The 18,905-nt window shown below is 47.0% G+C and overlaps 1 protein-coding gene across 1 annotated transcript; it reads left to right on the forward strand.

Moving 5' to 3' along the window:
• The first annotated feature begins 1,705 nt into the window (after nt 1-1,705).
• On the forward strand, nt 1,706-18,614 carry LOC6597604 (transcriptional activator MN1). The gene is made up of 11 exons (XM_026993093.1): nt 1,706-2,190; nt 2,260-2,749; nt 2,813-3,029; nt 8,173-9,745; nt 9,814-10,073; nt 10,346-10,574; nt 11,263-11,520; nt 11,614-11,726; nt 11,826-11,906; nt 14,516-14,865; nt 17,318-18,614. Exons 1-11 carry the CDS (start codon nt 1,706-1,708, stop codon nt 18,194-18,196), a joined length of 4,935 nt encoding a protein of 1,644 aa, XP_026848894.1. The 3' UTR covers nt 18,197-18,614.
• The last annotated feature ends 291 nt before the right edge of the window (nt 18,615-18,905 follow it).

An 18,905-nucleotide genomic window follows, 5' to 3' on the forward strand; every position in this document is an offset into this window, starting at 1 on the left:
GACACAACCAATAAGAAAATCCCAAAAGGAAATCGAAGAGGAAAGCAAAAGAAAATGTAGAAGTGTCCAAGTTGAAAGTGTTAACAAAAAAGAATCAAATGCTTATAGAAAATCGTAAACACAATCGATACAGTCAACCGAAATCGAAACTGAAAACGAAAAAATTAACAAAAAAACACACAAAAATAAACTGATACGAATATCGAAACAGAATCCGAAAAAATCTGAAACCAAACTCAAAAACAAAATCGAAACTGAAACAGAAACAGAAACAGAATTCACAAAATAGGTAAAGTTCATATATATTTGAATCTGTAATCAATCCCCTAGCCAATTTTGTCTCTCTCGTCAACCCTTAAAAGATTTCGAGTTTCTCGGAACGCCAAAGAACCGAACTGATCCCAAAACAGACCTTACCCATAATTTAGCCACATATTTGTCCCGCCCCAGCCCCAAAAATCAAAAACTATCTGAAGCAAACCAAAAACAGAAATTCAAACTGAAATTGAAACGAACGAAGCAGAAAATGATCCGCAAAAGAAAACCAAAAACGAAACTAAAAGCGAAATATATACAAGAAATTCAATGCAACAAGAATAATCACATTGAGAATTTGATAAATTGACAAACGATTATCGAGAATTTTTTAAGGGTTTTACTCATATTCGATGGATCGCATTTAGGCCATATTAGTGTGTATTACGAGTTGGTACCCAAGGAATGTTCCACGCTGGAACCGCCAGAGAAGCAGAATGTAATTCCTAGAATAGAAGTCTGAATATCTGAATTTTTTCAGATACTGCGAATATTATAGATCGTTATCAAGTACCAAAACTTCAGTAAACTTAAGATTTACCTTTCACATTACTATTAGTATTCGCTCAAATGAAACACATACATACGGGGTCCCAATCTTAGCAACGCAAATTATTAAGTGCAGTTTTCAGCAGCTAAATAACTAAGAATTGTATTCGAATCGGCTTCGAATATTTTGACAGCCCCAGTTACAAACACTTCATTTCATTCAAGCAATTTTTCTTATCATGCAAACATACATATATACAAACATTATCGAAACATAAGAAAAAAAAAGCAAGTACCTAGAAGTTTGCCCACCTAAATTTAGTTTTTTTTTGGGGTCGTTATTTTTAAATGTACAAATTAAAAAATTTATGTTTGATAGCAGTCTTTTAAATTTTAGAATATGTACCAGCGGAAGGTTTTATAAACACACAAAATCATATAGACCATATACTTAGTAGTTAAATGCAGACGCCGCAAATCAAACCAGGCAGCTAATGCAATCAATTAGGGATACAAATAGTATGAAAGGAAGGAAAGGAAAGCATCCGAAAGCTCGAATTCCCCATAAAATCGCAGTTCTTAATAACTCCCAAAGTTGATTGATATAATAAAGCCCACCCTGAACGTTAGAACATGGCTCTTCAGATTCGGTTCGATTTTGTTTAGTGTGGTCTCGGGGCAGTTTCCTCTGCAAGCGATCCGATCTGCAATCTACTGGGATTACGGAAGCTGAAGATTCTGATGTTGAAAATAATGATGCTAGTTGCGCCGCTCCTGTTTACACACACAAGTTTCGTCACGCTATCAAACACAACCATCAAAATTTTTTTCAAATCCCAAACTCGAATCTGAATCTCTTCTGATCAGCGAACTGGCTTAGAGCAGAAGGGCCCACCACAAGATGGCGCTTTCCAAGCGTCCACTCACCAAGGACACGCCCTTGGCCGAGAGCAATAGCAACAGCAACAACCACAGCGGGGGCAACACCAACACCAGCAGTGATCTTGAGGCGACAGCCATAAAGCGCAGGAAGCGCTGCAGTGGCGATGAGGACGCGGCCCTCAACAACAACAACAATAACAACAACAACAACAACAGTAATAGCAACAATAACAACATATTGCCACAAAAGAAACGAAAACAGGGCCCCATCCCGGACAGCCCTGAGAGTCCTCCGACAAGCATCCCCACTGTCGGAACAGCCGGAGTGGCTAAAATGACAGCCGCCGATGCAGATCAGGATGATGAGACCCTCATTCGGGAGACGCAGGCGGCATTGAAGAGTCTGTCCGGTAGCTGGCCCGATGCCCGGGCCAATCTGTACAGATTGCAGGAGCAGGACGAGAATCCACCGCCCTTCCAGAACCTCTTCGAAGAGAAGCAAAAGTATGAGGCCATTGCACCCAGAACTCCCACAACAACTGCAACTGTATCCCTGTTTCCACGTTTCCACAGACAGAAGGAGAATGACCAGGCCCGCCTCAATGCCGGCGCCACTCTCGAGGATCGCGAGCGGGGCAAGAAGCTGGCCCCGGTCACAGCCACAGGCACCGCTCTGGGTGGTGGACCAGAGGACATGGATCTGGAGGGGGCCGCCAGCAATGTGTACGCCCAGGCCGCCTCGGCCTTCAAGCCTCCCATCGACTTTATCAAACGCAACTATGCGGCCGCTGCCCACGCACATGCCCATGCCCAGGCCCAGGCCCAGGCCCAGGCCCATGCCCATGCTCACTATACGACAAGCGCCTATAATGCGGCCGCAGCAGCAGAGTCCGCCGCCGGATTGGCCTACTATGGCTATGCGGCAGCCGCCGCCGCCAGTCAACAGCAACAGCAACAGCAGCAGCAATTGAGCCTGGAGCCGACTCCATTGCCGCCACGGGCCGCCTTTGACATAGCCAGCCAGCTGGGCGAAAAGCCCTCAAAGAACTCCAAGGAGCCGCTGGCAGGAGCATTGCCAGGAACCGGCTCGGGCTCGGGCACGGGCACGGGTCATGGTGGGTCCCAGGTGGATGCCAAACAGTATACGATCCTGCAGCCGGCAGGCGTGGGCAGTCGAGCAGCCTCAGTGATGCAGGACATTGCCCGGGAAGGTGTTGTGGGTGTACCGCTGGTCGCCACTCCCCCATCCACGAGTAGTCCGCCCACAGGAGGAACAGCAGCATCGACAGCGACATCGACATCGACGCCGGCACCTAGCTACTCGCCGGGCAGCCAGAATCGCGGTAAGTTCTTCATAGTAAGCATAGTAAACGAGACTTTACAGTTGACTGTGATTTGGTGTGAATCAAATCCCGGATACTGTGCTCCAGCATCACAGTACTGTGATTCGTTGTGGTTCGGTTTGGTCTCCGGTTACGGTTCAACTGATCGATCGGCTGATGATGTGAGCGAGACTTCTTGTTGCATTGAGTTTACCACTTCAATTGGCAAAATCAAAAACAGAACAAAGCCCCACCCCCCAACAGTCTCAACCCGTCCCAACCCTGCCCAAAAAGTGACAGAAACTGAGAGAGTGTTCCAGTGTGTGTGGTTTTGTGGATGAAGTATTATACATATGGATGTATAGAATGAGCGAGCGGCAGTACTGTACTCACTCGCCGCTTCAACTACATGACAGACAGATAGAGAGAGACTAAGTGCCCAAGAAACTCAATCTTACCCAACGAAACAGCGGGCGATGACAGATGGAGTTCCTGTGGTCATTTTCCAACCCAATTATGAGCAAATTTCTGTGATGTGTTTTGATCTACTCGCCAAAGAATGACCGATTACCCACCCACTTAAGAACCAACGAGTAGCGATGCTGTGTCTAACTTAATTACTCGCACATTCCTTCACGAGTAAATTCAGAAAGGTATCCATTTTTTGAGGTATCCACTCAATTTGAATCAAAGAAAGGGACAGCCGTGATCATTCATACTCGGGCAATAACCAGCGAGACTTACGATCAACGCCGAGAATAATATATTTATGGTACGGTGTAGTTTACCATTGAAATAAGCACTTTTAAACGGTATTTATCTAAAAATCAGAGTCACTTTTAATGTTTAACTAATTTATAAGAAAGTGTAATCCACACATCACCTCTTTGCTTTTGATGGAACACTTTATAATAATTTTGTTCGTATGAGTACCAGACTTATGTGATTCCCTCATGAGATACGTGCTATAGTGAAGCAACTTTTCACATAATTTGGACAATGGAATGTCGCGAAATGACGATTAGTGCAACCAGGCATGCTGTGATCACAGCAACTTAACAATTTTCAGACCCATTCGAATTCTGAATGAGAGAGCCACTCAATCTGCTTGCATAATGAGCAACATTAGGACCATTATTACAATGTTGGCTTTTGTTGTTATTATTTGCACATTTCACTGCTGCCCCAGCACCCCAGATTCACCTAACCACCTCCTTGTATGACCCTTTACAGGCATATCTCGAATTTCTAAAAATTAAACCCTTTTTGCAGCTCATTCAATGCGCTCTGTCGATGGAAAGGAAAGGAGCAGCAGCGTGTGAGGGTGTGAGAGTGTGGCTGAGGCAGCCAAAAGACATTAAGCGATTTTGTCGTTATGAAAATGGGATCGGGAATGGGTATGAATATAGGGTAGGGGAATAAGGTATGACTGGTGGCAGGGGGCAGCAATTTTGTTGGCTAGAATGGGACACACAACAACAACTAATGGCTTGTAAACCCTTTATACCACAACACACACACATTGAGAGCTAGACGTAGACATAGACAGACACATCTTCTGGCTGAGTGAGTGCCTCCTTGGCCTGGCAAGGCCTTGAGCTTTGCCTTTTACTAATTTCGCTGTACAATTTCCACAGACTGTCAGAAGTGGGTGGGAAAGCGTGGGTGTATGATTAGATATAAAGCATTATGAGCACGTTTTCCTTCAAAACCACTTTTGCATATTTATTTTGTCATTATGTTTTGGCATTAATATGCTGCAGAGGACCGCCGCCTTAGATGAGCCTTGAACATGAATATATATAAATGTACGAGTAGGTAGAGGGTCTGTGTCTCTCTCAGGCTTGACTTTGGTATTCATATAATTTGAATGACTTTTTAAATAGTTGACAGAAGGCTCTAAAGCTCTAAAATAGAGGCAGTTTCGAGTGTTCGGTACGTGTGTATGTGTGTGTGTGTGTGTGTGTGCCTGTGTGTTTGTGGCACGAAATAAGTCATTAGCGTGTGGCAGGCACTCATATTTCCCATTTTGTTGGTATTATTGTTGCTGCCTTTCGCTAATGTGGCTTATTAGGCTTAACCCTTGAGCAGCCTCCTCTCCAGATATCTTTAGTTTCTTTTTATACCCTGCCAGAGGGTATTCCTCTGCTAAGTAGACGCTTGTAGCGCATAGAATAGGTATATCTGAGGCCATAGAGTACGAGTATAAGCCCCAACTAAAAACAGGATCCATAGTGATCCATCTTCAAAGTATCTAGTAGATGTAGTATGTTTATTATAATAATGTAATTGAGTCTTATGCCTGATTATATGCACACATGTCTCTCAGTTTTAATGACTTCTTTGATACAAAAATTCCACTCTTAGAGCTGTAGTTGAATATGTTATATATATGATAATATATAGAAAACGACAAGGGTATCGAATGCTTCGGCCTGCGAGGCTGGCAGGTCCCAGGTCCTACCGTATCTCTTTTTCACTACCATTTATGGTTAGTGGAAAATATTCTAATGCACAAACACTTGGCTCTCCACATGCTTCAGCCTCCCACTGCCACTTCCCCCTCCTTCATGGTTTTAATTAAATTCTAATTAGAGTCGAGTTGGTTTTTACCTTTTCCGGATGCCGCTGTTCTGGCTGCTGCCGCTGCAGTTTGACATTTTGCCCGGCCACGTAATAGACACAACAACAAAAAGCAGGCAAGAGCAAAATATTTCGAAAAGTATTTCATTAACCAGGCCGCCCTCCAACGCCACCCACCCCCCGCACGACTGTCTAATATATATCACACACGTAGCTTGTATGTACGGGCCGGAGGGAAGGCAGGATGGCTGTTATCTTGGTAGGAATATGCGCTTAGAAAAAGGCCAAGTTTTTCCGTCTGCACGACATGGTTTGGCTCTGGGTCTGGTTTGATTTTTGAAAGATGTCGTACCCGGCCCCCACTTCCTCTACCCCCCTCTCTGGAGCTGTCTAATGTGTGTGTGTGTGTGTGTGTGTGTGTGTGTGTATGTGTGTGAGCTTTTTAAAGTAAATAATGCAAAGCTGTTTTCCATCAAATTTTAATTAATTATTTAGGCTAAAAGAATTCGTACGTTCGCTTTTCCAGCATTTCTTCTTCAAGGTTGCTTTTTTGGAGAGGTTTCTGTGAAGTGAAAGGGTGGAAAGCGGGGTAAAGCATAGGTAAAGGCATCGGGGGAGGGGAGCGGGTATGGGTATGGGTATGGACAACGTCAGGCTTGTCTTTCGCTGTCGCTTCCCATATAATTAATTAGAAAACCGCTCGCTCGCTCACCCCAGCTCCAGCTCCAGATCCAGCTCCAGCTCCAGAGCTTCATCCATCTATGCCACTTCCACACTCTCGTGTCTGTCTCTTTCTCTCTCTGTGTGCGATTCTCTGTCTGACTCTGACTCACACTCAATCGCTTTGCCCAGAGCTTCGTTGATTTCACCTTTTTACTGTTAATTGGTTAATTGTAGATGGCGCCAAATGCCCCACACCGCATTGCACTGGCCAAGGACATGTCACCGGATTGTATTCGCATCATCGCAGGTACCGTTGCACCGTTTATCTCGTGTTGGGGCGTTTTGCGAAATCAATCTACATATCTTTCTCCCACTCTCTCTCTCTCTCTCTCTCTCTCTCTCTCTTTCTCTCTTCAACACACTCTCTGCGTCCTGCTCGAACATGCTTGGCCTGGGCAGTTTATCGGGTTGTCCGAAGCGCGATAAGGTTACCACAGAATGTAAGTTGTCCATTCCTATGCGTAGTAGATGATATATCTCTCTGCATCTATCTCTGTCTTTGTGTGTGCCTCTCTACCTGTCTACCTGTCTCTCTCTTTCACTGACTGTCTATCTCTCACTCTCTTTACACTCCGCTCATTCATGCTTGAATGAAGAGTTCGCTGAGCTTTCATTTCTCCCGTAGCGAAAAAAGCATGTTGTCTATGTTCATTTCTGTGTCTGTGTTGCGGAAGCTTTCCTGCTTTACCCTCTCTTCGAAAGCGTACCTATAGCCGGCTAAAGGATCTACCTTTTAAATCTTATTTCTCAGATCAAAAGCTTTACGATTCACATTTCCAGATCTTGTTTTTATCGTAATCTCCTCAACGAAAGTGTCAGTCTTTAAATTTTATGATAGACCATTTATGACATCTCATATTAAATCTCGTTTATCTTTAAAATGGAATTTTTTCGATATGGGCCCTTCTTTATCAATGCCGGAGATTACTTTAAGATCTTTTCTATAACATATTTTCAAGAAGGTTGTTCTTTTGTTTTCTGAGCTTCTTCAGAATATAATTTTCTACTCATTTGTTTGACATCCACTTTTTGGTTCCACAGTCATTTTAGAATCTAGTCTCTGCTTCTTTCCTTGCCCTTCTTCCACAAACTCCTTTAGTCTCTTCCTTTCTCTTACCTCTCTACACCTCCCTCTTTCTTTAGTTGCATGTTGCTCAGGGGCTGCGAAGGCTTCCTTTAGGAAAGCTTGATACATATATCGTTAGATGGCTCTCTCCTTCTCTCTATCCATAGCCTTTGTGGTGGACGATCTCTTTCTGTTTGTCTGACTGTATCTCTCTCTCTCTCTCTCTGTCTCTCTTTGTGTGCGTGCCTCTCTTTCATGCCTTCACTGGTTGTGGTATGCATTTCTATTTGATGTTGCGTTGTAGTTGTGATAGTTTGAAAATCGCTGACATTTCACCGCTGATCGTTAATGAAATTTCCCATCCACTCTTAATCGAAAACCCCGACCCGAATCGCATCGAATCAAATCGAACAGTGCTGGCACTGCACGAACAGATACTGAAATGCCCCACACCGGGCTGCAACGGACGCGGACACGTGCAGCCGCACCGCAGTGTGCACCGCAGCCTCTCCGGCTGTCCGCGCGCAGTCCGTCGCTCTGCCAGTCGTCGTCTGAATAGCGAGCCCTCGAACATTGATCGAACAGGTGCGTCCACGAGGCCACAGGGCCAGTGAAGTCCACGGAACCACCAGAACCACAGAACCACTAAGCTGAGATTTGACAATTCTCCAACTTCTTGAAGAATGATCCTTTAACCCGTCTCTCTCTCTCTCTCTCTCTCTTTCTTTCCACACTTTCTCTGTTATTTGTCGACATTTATTTATTATTTTGTTTGGGATTAAACGACTTTAGCGGACTTGGAAAAGCACGAGAAAGAGTTGCATCCATTGGATAAACTGAAGCTCACCTCCAGTCATTATCTGAACAACAACAACACCAGTTGCATCAACAACAATAACAAGTTGAGTGCAACAACAATGCCCATTATCAAATCGGAGTACAGTCCTGTTGCGAGCATCAAATCGGAGTACAACAAAAGCCCAATGCACTCATATCTGGCCAACGATGCAGCCGGCCCCGCCTCCAGTGTGACGGCCAGCGCATCCACGACACCGGGCACGGCCCGCACTGCGTCCGGCAGCGGGGCAACGAACGGTGGTGGCAGTGGCACAACCTCCTCCAATGGTGGCGATGCTAATCTGCATGCGCCGCACTTGAGTCGCTTTGTGGGGATGCAGAGTCCTCCCCAGCCACAGAGCCACCATCCACATGCCCACCACGTTCAGCAGCAGCAGCAGCAACAGCAGCAGCAGCAACACACACTCCACCAGCAGCGCGGACCCTTCATAAACGAGGGCAACGACGGTCCCGATCCCTCAGCCAGCTACCACACAGAGCACCAGCAGCAGCAGCAGCAACAGCAGCAGCAGCAGCAGCAGGCTGAGGAGCGACAGTACGAGCAGATGCGGTACGCCGTGGGCGGAGAGCTGCTGAGTAGCAATGGTGGAGCCAATGCCAGCGAACTCTCACCTGGAACGGCGCGGAGTGCCTACGAGGCGCATCCGCATCCGCATCCACACCCACATCCGCATCCACATCCGCACCCGCCCACCTCGCTCAGCTCCCTCAGCAGTGCATCGGTGGTGGGGGCGCCCGCCTTCGCCACAGTGGACTCCGTGTCAGCGGTGACCGTTTCCGCTGGAGCCGGCGGCTTCGAGCGGTACGACCCCAACTGCTGCCCCAACGGACAGCGTCAGGTGGCGTCCGTGGCGGGCGTGGCAGCTGCCTCAGCATCGGCAGCGGCGGCGGCGGCAGCCTATCACTATCTGCCCCAGAGCGCCGACGATCTGCAGGTGCAGCAGCAAAAGTATCTGCAGGAGCAGCAGCTAATGCTGGCCAAGGCCGAGCACGAGGAGCAGTTGGCCAATGGCGGCGGTGCGGGGCCGATCTATCCGCGGCCCATGTACCATTACGATCCCACCATGGGCCCCCTCCCCCCGGGCTTTTCCGCCATTAATCTGTCCGTGAAGATGGCCGCTGCCCAGGCAGCCGCCGCTGCAGCCGCCTATCAGAACCAGCAGCAGCAGCAGCAGCAACAACAGCAGCAGCAACACCACCAGCAGCAGCAGCAACAGCAGCAGCAGCAACAACAGCAGCAGCAGCAGCAGCAACACGGCAAACAGAGCTCCTCGCCCACCCCGAACGTTGGAGGCGTGCCAGCGCCAGCGGTAGACCTATCCGGGTCCACATCGGTGACCTCCTCCAGTCCGCACGGTTTCAATTCACCAGCCTCCCACAACCAATACAACCAGCGCATGGGCAACGGCAGCCCCCAGCCGGGGGCCAGTCCGAACATAGCCAGCCCCCAGGTGCCCAGTCCGCAGGGCCAGACCCTGGACCTCAGTGTCACCCGGCTCCCACACAGGTAAGCAGACAGCACTCGACAGTTTCCAGCACAGCATCCACCAGATCACTCATTAGTTGGGATTACAGCATCATCACCAGTCCCCAGTACGGCGCCGATGGCCTTGTCGTGGGTCATGCCCAGGGATTTGGCAGCGGAGCACCCGGCGCCCTAGGTCCCAACGGACCGCCACGTTCCCCCCAAATGGAGCCCGTCGACTTCAGCGGCCCGCCGCGACCATTAGGCTTCGGACTGGTCGGACACATCAGTGGACCGCGGCCCTACAGCCGTGAATCCACACCGGACAGCGGCGGCTCTCATTACATCGAGACGTACAGAGATCCGAGCGGTAAGTAACCCATAAAAAAGGACGAAACAGTTCTATTGTACCCTGTAAACTCATCGGAGTTTAAAACCCGTCGGTTTAACTACATATATGCCTCGTATTCCCCTTGAGTGCAATACATTTCCATGCTTACTGTCAGATATGTGTAGTATTTAATAATGTGAAACATTCTTTGGAACCACCCGTCACCAATCCGGCAAAGAATACTTACACATAAACGCCGCGAGCATGCCTTTCCAGGACCAGCGTTAAATATGATCTCTTTGTTCTTCCAGGGTACTCCCCGCATCCCGGATACGGTATGGTGGTGCAGTCGGACTATCCTCCGGCTGGCTATCATGGCTATGGTCCAGCCGCGTATCAGTGCAGCAATCCGTATGCCACGGCGGTAGGCCCCGGCGGCTATCCGACACCCGTCTCCGGCGGCTATTCGCCCAGCCCGGCCACCTGCTACTCGATGCCACCGCCACAGCACATACCGCAGCACGACAAGACCAAGGATGGGTAAGTCCGCGCTTAGGATGCGCCTCGGAGAGATGCTCCCTGTGCCTGTAGTAATGTAATGAATTATGCACCAAGGGACACGACCATGTGTGAAAATATCCTACACTCGACAAAAAACTGTTCCAAGTTTATTCAACGGACAACTTTTCTAGTTGAAGCAGCTTCTACATATTAAATGTTTGCTTTTATTATTGTGGGAAATATGAATTTGGGAACATGCAAATGTTGGAAGAACAGAACAAAATGTTTATTGTAGATTATTTTGTCTATGTATTCTATATCGGACAGTGTCCCACCACCACCTGATCTGAGCTCCGCTTCAAAAAAAGGGTCATTAAAGCTTTCAGGCACATCACTGGCGGACCACTGTGTCACAGACCCGGGACTTTAATATTTATGATTACGGCGGAGAGTTGACGCAGAGCGGTCATAAAACCAGTCCCAGTCTTAGTCCCACTCCCCACTCACAGGCAGATGGTTTAATGAAACTTTAAAACTGAAAGTTTCAAGACCAAAGTCTTAGCCACCACACACGCAAGCCCCCCACACACACACACACTCACAAACACACATAGAGGGAGCAATCTTATCTGGCCAAGAGCACTCTTAGCACTCTTGGCCTGATTTAATACTTTTGGGTCAGCCAGTAATCCCTTTGTACGTATGTTCCATCCCGAACCATCCACAGATTGACGGGCTGCTCGCGCTCGGACCGGAATCATCTGCAGTCTCACTCGCAGGAGCTCAAGTGCCCCACACCCGGCTGCGACGGCTCCGGCCATGTGACCGGCAACTACTCATCGCACCGCAGCCTCTCCGGATGTCCCCGGGCCAACAAGCCCAAGAGCAAGCCGCGCGATGGCCAGGACTCGGAGCCGCTGCGGTGTCCCATACCAGGATGCGATGGCTCCGGTCACTCCACCGGCAAGTTCCTCTCCCACAGAAGGTGAGTTGGGTTTGCCGATTTGGGATCTGGGATGTCGGCTGTTCGATTCTGCATTGGTTTTCTATAAAAGGGATGGATATCTGTCTATTCCAGTGCTTCGGGCTGTCCCATAGCCAATCGGAACAAGATGAGGGTCCTGGAAGCTGGGGGCACTGTGGAGCAGCACAAGGCCGCTGTGGCCGCTGCCACAGCTATGAAGTTCGATGGTAAGATCCCCGAAGAGACCTCAACAGAAGCTTTAATGATCCCAATCGTTCTATTGAACTATTTCTTCCAATCTTCCCTCTGTTTTTCTCTTTCTTCAGCCTGCACCACTGTTGGAGGCCAGGGAATCAAGAAGCCCAAATTCGACGAGGTCACCATGGTCTATCCCAAGGGCTATACTGGTAAGTGTCAAGGTCTCTATCTCTCCTTCTCCTTCTCTCTCTGTCTCTGCATCTCTCTCTTGCGCGTTTTTTTTCTGTTATGAACTGGGCCCATTGCCATTATACTACCCCACCTCCTCTCAAACAGGGCGGAGGTGGGGTCATAATGGCATTTTCATAAAGTCTGCAACACACAGAAGAATAATAAGGCCGAACCCGAAATGAAATGATGAAATTATTTGTTATAGTTTTAAAAAGTGATGATCGCCGGTCCAATGAGAAAACTATCCACTAAATATGGTTCCAAAGGACTCTCAAATTCCAAAGATACAACCACCAGACAGTGGTCTCCTTCAAAGTCTCCTGATATTGGATATGCAGACTTTTGTTAATTTTACATGAAAAATCCACGGGCGTTACATTCAAAGCTCTTGATCTTTTAAATGATTGGAATCACTTTAGCTTCTTGACAATTTCCACTAGAAAAAAGCCGTTCTTTTCAGAAAGAGATCTTGAGAGCTAAAGCCCCATTAAAGTGTAACTTAAGTGCTAAAATGTTAGTCATCTTCATGCATTCCAACTTTCATCGCTTCCACTATAGAACTACCCTAAGATTCGTAGAAATCTCTTTCGAAAATATTTTAAAAATATTAAAAATAAAAAAACAAATCGAAACGGGTACTGAGAAATAGGGCTCCGAAATTCTTCTCTGTTGTTGCTCGCTTTTAATCGAAAAAACTTTCGGTTGGAGTTTTGTGTGCGTGTGCTAACGTCAAAAAAAGTATACAAACAAAAAATTGAAAAAGAATAGATAATCGTAATCGTAAAGACATGAGTTACAAGTATATTCAAAGATGAAAGACTTTATTTTTGGTTTTGGTTTCGGAAAATGCAAAAAATAAAATATAATAAAACCATACGAATAGGAAATATAAATTCCAGACAAAATTTATCGTTTTCAAATTAAAGAGGATACGGGCTATGAAAAACCCCAACAATCCAACACCAAAATCCCCAAAACCCCACTCCACAAACCAACCAATAAATCCTCTATTAACCCGGTACATAACATGAACGATCGACCCGTTGAGATCTCTAAGCACGCACACACAACTGTATCCTCTGAATATCCTTGTGTGTGTGTGTGCCTAGAGAACAAGAGAAACTAAAGCAACCAAGAAGATAATACAAAAAGAGAAAGAAACAAAAGAAAAAGCAAAACATTTAAATTCCTAGTTTTAATTCTAATTTAATTCTGTGTTCCTTCTTTTCGTTTCGTTTCATGGTTTTTGTTGGCGTTGTCTTTTAGATTACGCAACATTTTGTATCGGTGCCGAGTATCTACTGTAGATAGAAAACGAAACTGATCAAAAACAGCCCGAAATACCGAAATACCGAAATACCGAAAACATGAAACCACAACCACCAACCAAAAATAAATGAAAATGCAAATGAAAAACGAGAAAACGAAAAGCGAAAAGCGAAAAACGAAACTGCAATTGCACCAGCAAACAAAATCAAAAGAAGAACAGAAATACAGAAATACAGACACCCCCAAATAAAACAAATAAAACAAAAAACATAGCATACATGTATGTGTGTATATAAATACATGCATATATATGTATATGTAGTATATAGAGAAGATATGTTGTGTATATACATATATATACAGCAAATTGTTATACAACCCACACAAAAATCAAAAAATTCAAGTCTACCACAAAAAATGTACATACAAATATTCCCAGAAGGTCTGTCGATCAAGGTAAGCCCCGAAGATACATACATCCATACAAACATATGTCCATTAAAGATGAAAACACACACTGCCAATCATATCCAATCACGGCCACATCACCCATCACCACAGTCCCCACCACTCAGAGCCACAACTATACTCGTACACTCCAACACCCCAACACACACCACATCACAGCCCAGCCACTCTACGCAGGGCACAGCGATTCACTCGGTGTTTGAGGCACACACTGTGATCTACTCGTACCCATATAAAGATAGCTTCCTGTTTCCTGAGCCCGTAGCTTTCGAACGCAGCTTCACCGAAAGGTTCCTTTCGACGTTGACGCGTGATTGTCAATTTGCCGTTCAAACGAAATCGATAAGCTTATTTTCCGACTCAAAGAGTACAATGGAATGAAACAAAAAGTGAATAACAGAACATGCTCTCAATAAAGTGTTCCACATTCCTCAGTGTCTTCCTCAGGCATCCTTATGCCAAAGCATGGTTCCACGTTCAGTGTTGTACGAGTATTTTACTTTCAATGTTTTAATGCTGTAATTTCCAAGGGGGGTTTCACGTTCAGCGATGCATGTGCGTGCAGTATGAATTTGTCATCAAGCTGTTCCACATTCTCTGTCCCACGCACTCTATGATCCACTCACCCACCAACCCAACCCACACACGCTCCGATTGAGTTGCTAGCACACGCGCACATAGAAAACCCGTGGAATGCCAGAGACAAGACTAAAAAAACTAAAAATCAAGATTAAAAACAGAAGAAAAACAAAAAAATAGTTCCTAAGAGAGCGCTATCGGCTACACCCACTAACTGTGTCCTTTGACCTACCCTTCTCTCTCCCATCAACCATCCTACTCCACCATGCAGGAGGAAGCGGCCTGGACATTGTCATGAGCGGCGTGGGCAGCTCCGGCGGTGTTGGCGGCGTGGGCGGCATTGGCCTCAACGTCAACGTTGGCCTCGGAGTGACCAGCAGCAGCAACAGTGCCCACAGCAGTCTCAGCAGCAGCAACAACAACAACAACGGAAACGGAAACGGCGGAAACAACGAGAAGAGCGGAACGGCGCCTGCCTCCGGCAACGGTAGCGACGATCTGAACACTCTGGAGGCCGAGATCTCCGAGCTGCAGCGGGAGAACGCCCGAGTCGAGTCGCAGATGATGCGGCTCAAGTCCGACATCAATGCGATGGAGTCGCAGCTGAGCACCAGCGATCGGGTACGTAGGCTCAGGTTCGTTGACGGCAACAAATTATGAGAACTAACACCATATCTAACTAGGCTAAGTGCACCCTTTTCCCTTTGCCCTGTGTAGCGCAATATGATGGTCATAGGGAAAGTTTAACGCGCCGAAAAGTTTGGCCAGACTTGTCGGTCGGGAGGGGGCTGGGGTTGCCTAAACTTTGACTCAAAACGAGACTTTGAGTGGAGTTCTTTCCCCCGAGTTCTTGTTATTTTTTTCATTTTTTTTTTTTCTTGTTTTTCCCGAAGTACTGTCTATCGGCACCTGAGTTTTGTCTTAACACTTTTCAAGGACGTCTCCAAAGCTCCCGACAAAGGGCTGAAACAATGAGCCAAAGTACAGCAAAGCAAAGTAAAGGGGAAACTTTTATCAGCCGCATTTCACGTCGACTCGTCATTGAACTAACTGTATTAACTTTGTCAAATTGTCGACTAAAACACAGGAAAGGACTCTCGCGGTCATTCCTATAAGTAGCCCTAATAGTGGTCCGATTCCAATTAAACTGTTATGGCACAATAATCAAAAAAGTTTTGTTGGATTAACTTTATAAACAAGTAGGTAAGACTATAATGTAATTGCACAGTGAAGGCAAAGTGATGACAGCTAATTTGGTCATTTGATATATGCAATATGTGTCCTTTGCCAAGGCTTTCCCTTGGTCTGAAGTGGAAAATGAGCCCCAAATTCCGTTTTAATGTATGTACATATAGTTTGAACATATATACATATGTACATATTTCAGAGCTATGGATCTTCACAGCGTGAAGCGCAATATACATATCCATTGAATTTTTCCAGTTGGAATTATTTACTGTTCCAAGACGAGAAGGAATCAGCGCTAGATTTGAAACAACCCGAAATGCAGTTTTGATATTCACCCCTCTCCATCAGAGTGTGACAGCTAACCAATCGGTGACGTTGCATCCGCACTGCATCTGTGGCAGCGAATCAGATTCCACTAGGTAGCAGGAGAGTGGAGAGGTGGCAGGAGACAGACACACCCCTAAACACAAGCGTCAAGCTCCCATATACACACACACACACACACACACACACACACACGCATGTCCCTAGACCACAAGGAGTGTGAGTGTCAGTGTCAGTATGTGTTTTGGTGTGTGTGTGATGCTGGTCATGCGCAGGCAGCTGCAGCCCCGTCAGAGGCGAGGCGCCAGCCCAACACGCAGCCAGCAAATCGCAGAACACCATTCGATTTGCTCCTAAAGCGGACAAAGAAAAAAGAAAGAAAGCAGCACCAAAAAGAAATACACCAAATAACTGTGCTACGGTCAAAGCAGAGCATAGGCAGAGGCAGCGACAGCGGCAGCAAGCAAGGGAAGAGGTGAAGCAGTACAAGCAGTACAAGCAGTAGCACAAGCATCGGAGAAAGCACCAGCCGAAGCAGAGAGCCAGCAGTGTTTTCGCAGTAGCAGAGCACAGGCAGAGGCAGTGGCAGAGGCAACGGCAACGGCAACGGCAGAGGGCACAAACCGTATCCGACGCAGCAGCAGAGGCAAAGGCAGACAGCATTAACCTTTCGTAGCCTCCGCAGTGGGGAAGGGGAGACATGTGCGTGTGTGTGTGTGAGTGAGTGTCAGCTCTAACAACTCCGAATAGCGAAAGGCAAAGTTGAAAAAAATAACGGAACCTGCTTTTCCTCTCTCCCTCTCGTTTGTGCTCGTGACGGCATCGTCGATGATTCGTCCTCTGAACATTTTTTTCTGCTTCTCTTATTGTTGTTGTGCCTCCTTCTTGCTCTTCATTTCTTGTCACCCACTCTCTTTTTTTATTCGTGTGTTTGGTGCGTCCTTATTGGAATTTCAATTTGCCTGAGATACATAAATCCGTACATACATGCTCGTATGTGCACATAACGAATCATGAGTGGGTGTGTGTTTGGGTGGGAGTGTGAGTGAGCGAGGTGCATACATATGTTTAGAGGTAGAAAAGTCCAACCCTCCCCATACCACGGGGTCGCCGACAGCCAAACGACTGGCCAGCCCTCAAATTCCAATCGAAAGGAACAGCCCTAACCTTCAATTCGAAACGAAACAAACTACACCTCCATTTCGATAATATCCCCAAGTTCCATTTGAAAGGAACCTAGTTCGAACTCCTTTTGAAATGGACAGCACCAAGCAAATAATTACAACCCGAATTTATCTATCGAACCACTCGTGCATTGACATTAAGATACACGGCACACAGTTTCTATTGGAAATATACTATTGGAAAAATATACTTGCTTAAGTGTAACATCACAGAGATCTGATTGGTCCCTAGGTGTCTGGGGTTTGAAAAACATAGTTGAAGCCTTCAGCCGTGACCATCGTATTAGTATAGTTCATTCCCCAACTCCATCCCTCGCACCGCCAGCTTGAAGACTTTCTAACCACCTCAATAACCTATTTTCTTCCCATCCCCATAGGAGGCATCTCCATTGAGCGGCCATCAGCAGCAGCAGCGCTCCTCCAATGTGGCCATGGCTTCACCCAGCGGACAATCGCCTTTCGCCAGCGTCAGCTCCACCAGCGGGACCGGAACAGGTCCCGCAACCAGCTCCAGCAACAACAACGGAAACGGAAGCAACGATCTGGGCCACTCGATCAGCAGCCTGACGCCAGGTACCGGGAACAGCAACCCAAACACGAATGTGGGTGGCATGATGTCGCATGCCCCGGTGGACGGGAGTGTAGCCCCGCCCAATGCCAACCTAAACAACTACTACGAGAGCTTGCGCAACAACGTGATCACGCTGCTGGAGCACGTGCGTTTGCCGCCGCCACCGGCACCACCCACTTCGGTCTCCGTCTCGGCCTCGATCGCCGGCGGCCAGGTGGTGTCGGGGCATGGCCTGGACAGCGTGTGTGCCGGGGGTCAACTGGTAGCCGGAAGCGGCGGAGATCACGCCACGGCCTACTCCACATTGCTGCCGCCACCGCCACCACCCCCATCGGCCAGCAGCGGGGGTATTGGTGGCGGAATGTACGGTCATCAGGGTGGGACGGGTACTGGTGGTGGCCCGCCCCCGGGTCCGCCGCCGGTGCCACCGCATCATGCCTACACCGTGCATCATCCCGTCAGCTATGCCCACCCACACTCGCATCCGCACGGACATCCACACGGTCACCCACACCCGCACCCGCATCCGCACGAGCATTTCGACTCGTACATCTCCAAGCTGCAGTCGCTCTGCGTTCCGCCCGATGTCTATGCCCTGCCCGACGACGCCGAGCGGACCGTCTACAACTCGGTGAAGCCAAGCATGCACCAGGACTACGGCAAACTGATGCCGACACCCATCTAAGCGAGGAGGATATCAAAGCAAAAGTTGGTAGCCCCGATGTCCCGTCCAGGGTTCGTGAGTGTAAATATACTACCAATAGAGTGGAGAAGTGGCGGCTTCAGTGTCGGCCCCATAAAACGGACTATAAGAATTGTGGTGGGGATATTTGCTTTAACCTGAAGAACGAGACATCTCCCAGCCCAAGGATCTTTATGTAGCGCATAGATACATATGTGTAGAAATCTACGTATATATTGAGTCCGCCTGGAAAACGGACAGATCCTTTTCCTAGTGTTAGATTGAGCTGTTGCACATCCTATATCCTAGACGCTTTCGTCGTGTTGATAGAAACTGTATAAAAATTAAAACCTAAAGTAAGTGAGTAATAATATTCATAATACGATTTACGATTAACATTTTTTTTGTCTGTATCAAATACTAAAAAAAAAAACTATAAGTTATAGAAACTTATAAATAAATATAGTAGTAGGAGTTTGAAAAAGTATATGTTTAATGTAGGCCATTTGTTTGGTGTTGATGTCTTGGTCAATTTTTTGCATACGAAATGGATAATATTCTTAAATATTTAATCAGCCCCTCCACCCACACACAAAACCCCAACCCCAACCCTAACCCCACCCCAGCCCCAAACCCGAGTTCTAGCCCCTCAAAGTAAGTTTAGTTTAGAGGAAAAGTCAAACACCAAAAGTGGAGATACAAAAATAATAAA

The sequence above is a fragment of the Drosophila persimilis genome, unplaced genomic scaffold (assembly GCF_003286085.1).
Source record: "Drosophila persimilis strain 14011-0111.01,24,50 unplaced genomic scaffold, DperRS2 tig00000804-arrow-arrow-pilon, whole genome shotgun sequence".
NCBI lineage: Eukaryota > Metazoa > Arthropoda > Insecta > Diptera > Drosophilidae > Drosophila > Drosophila persimilis.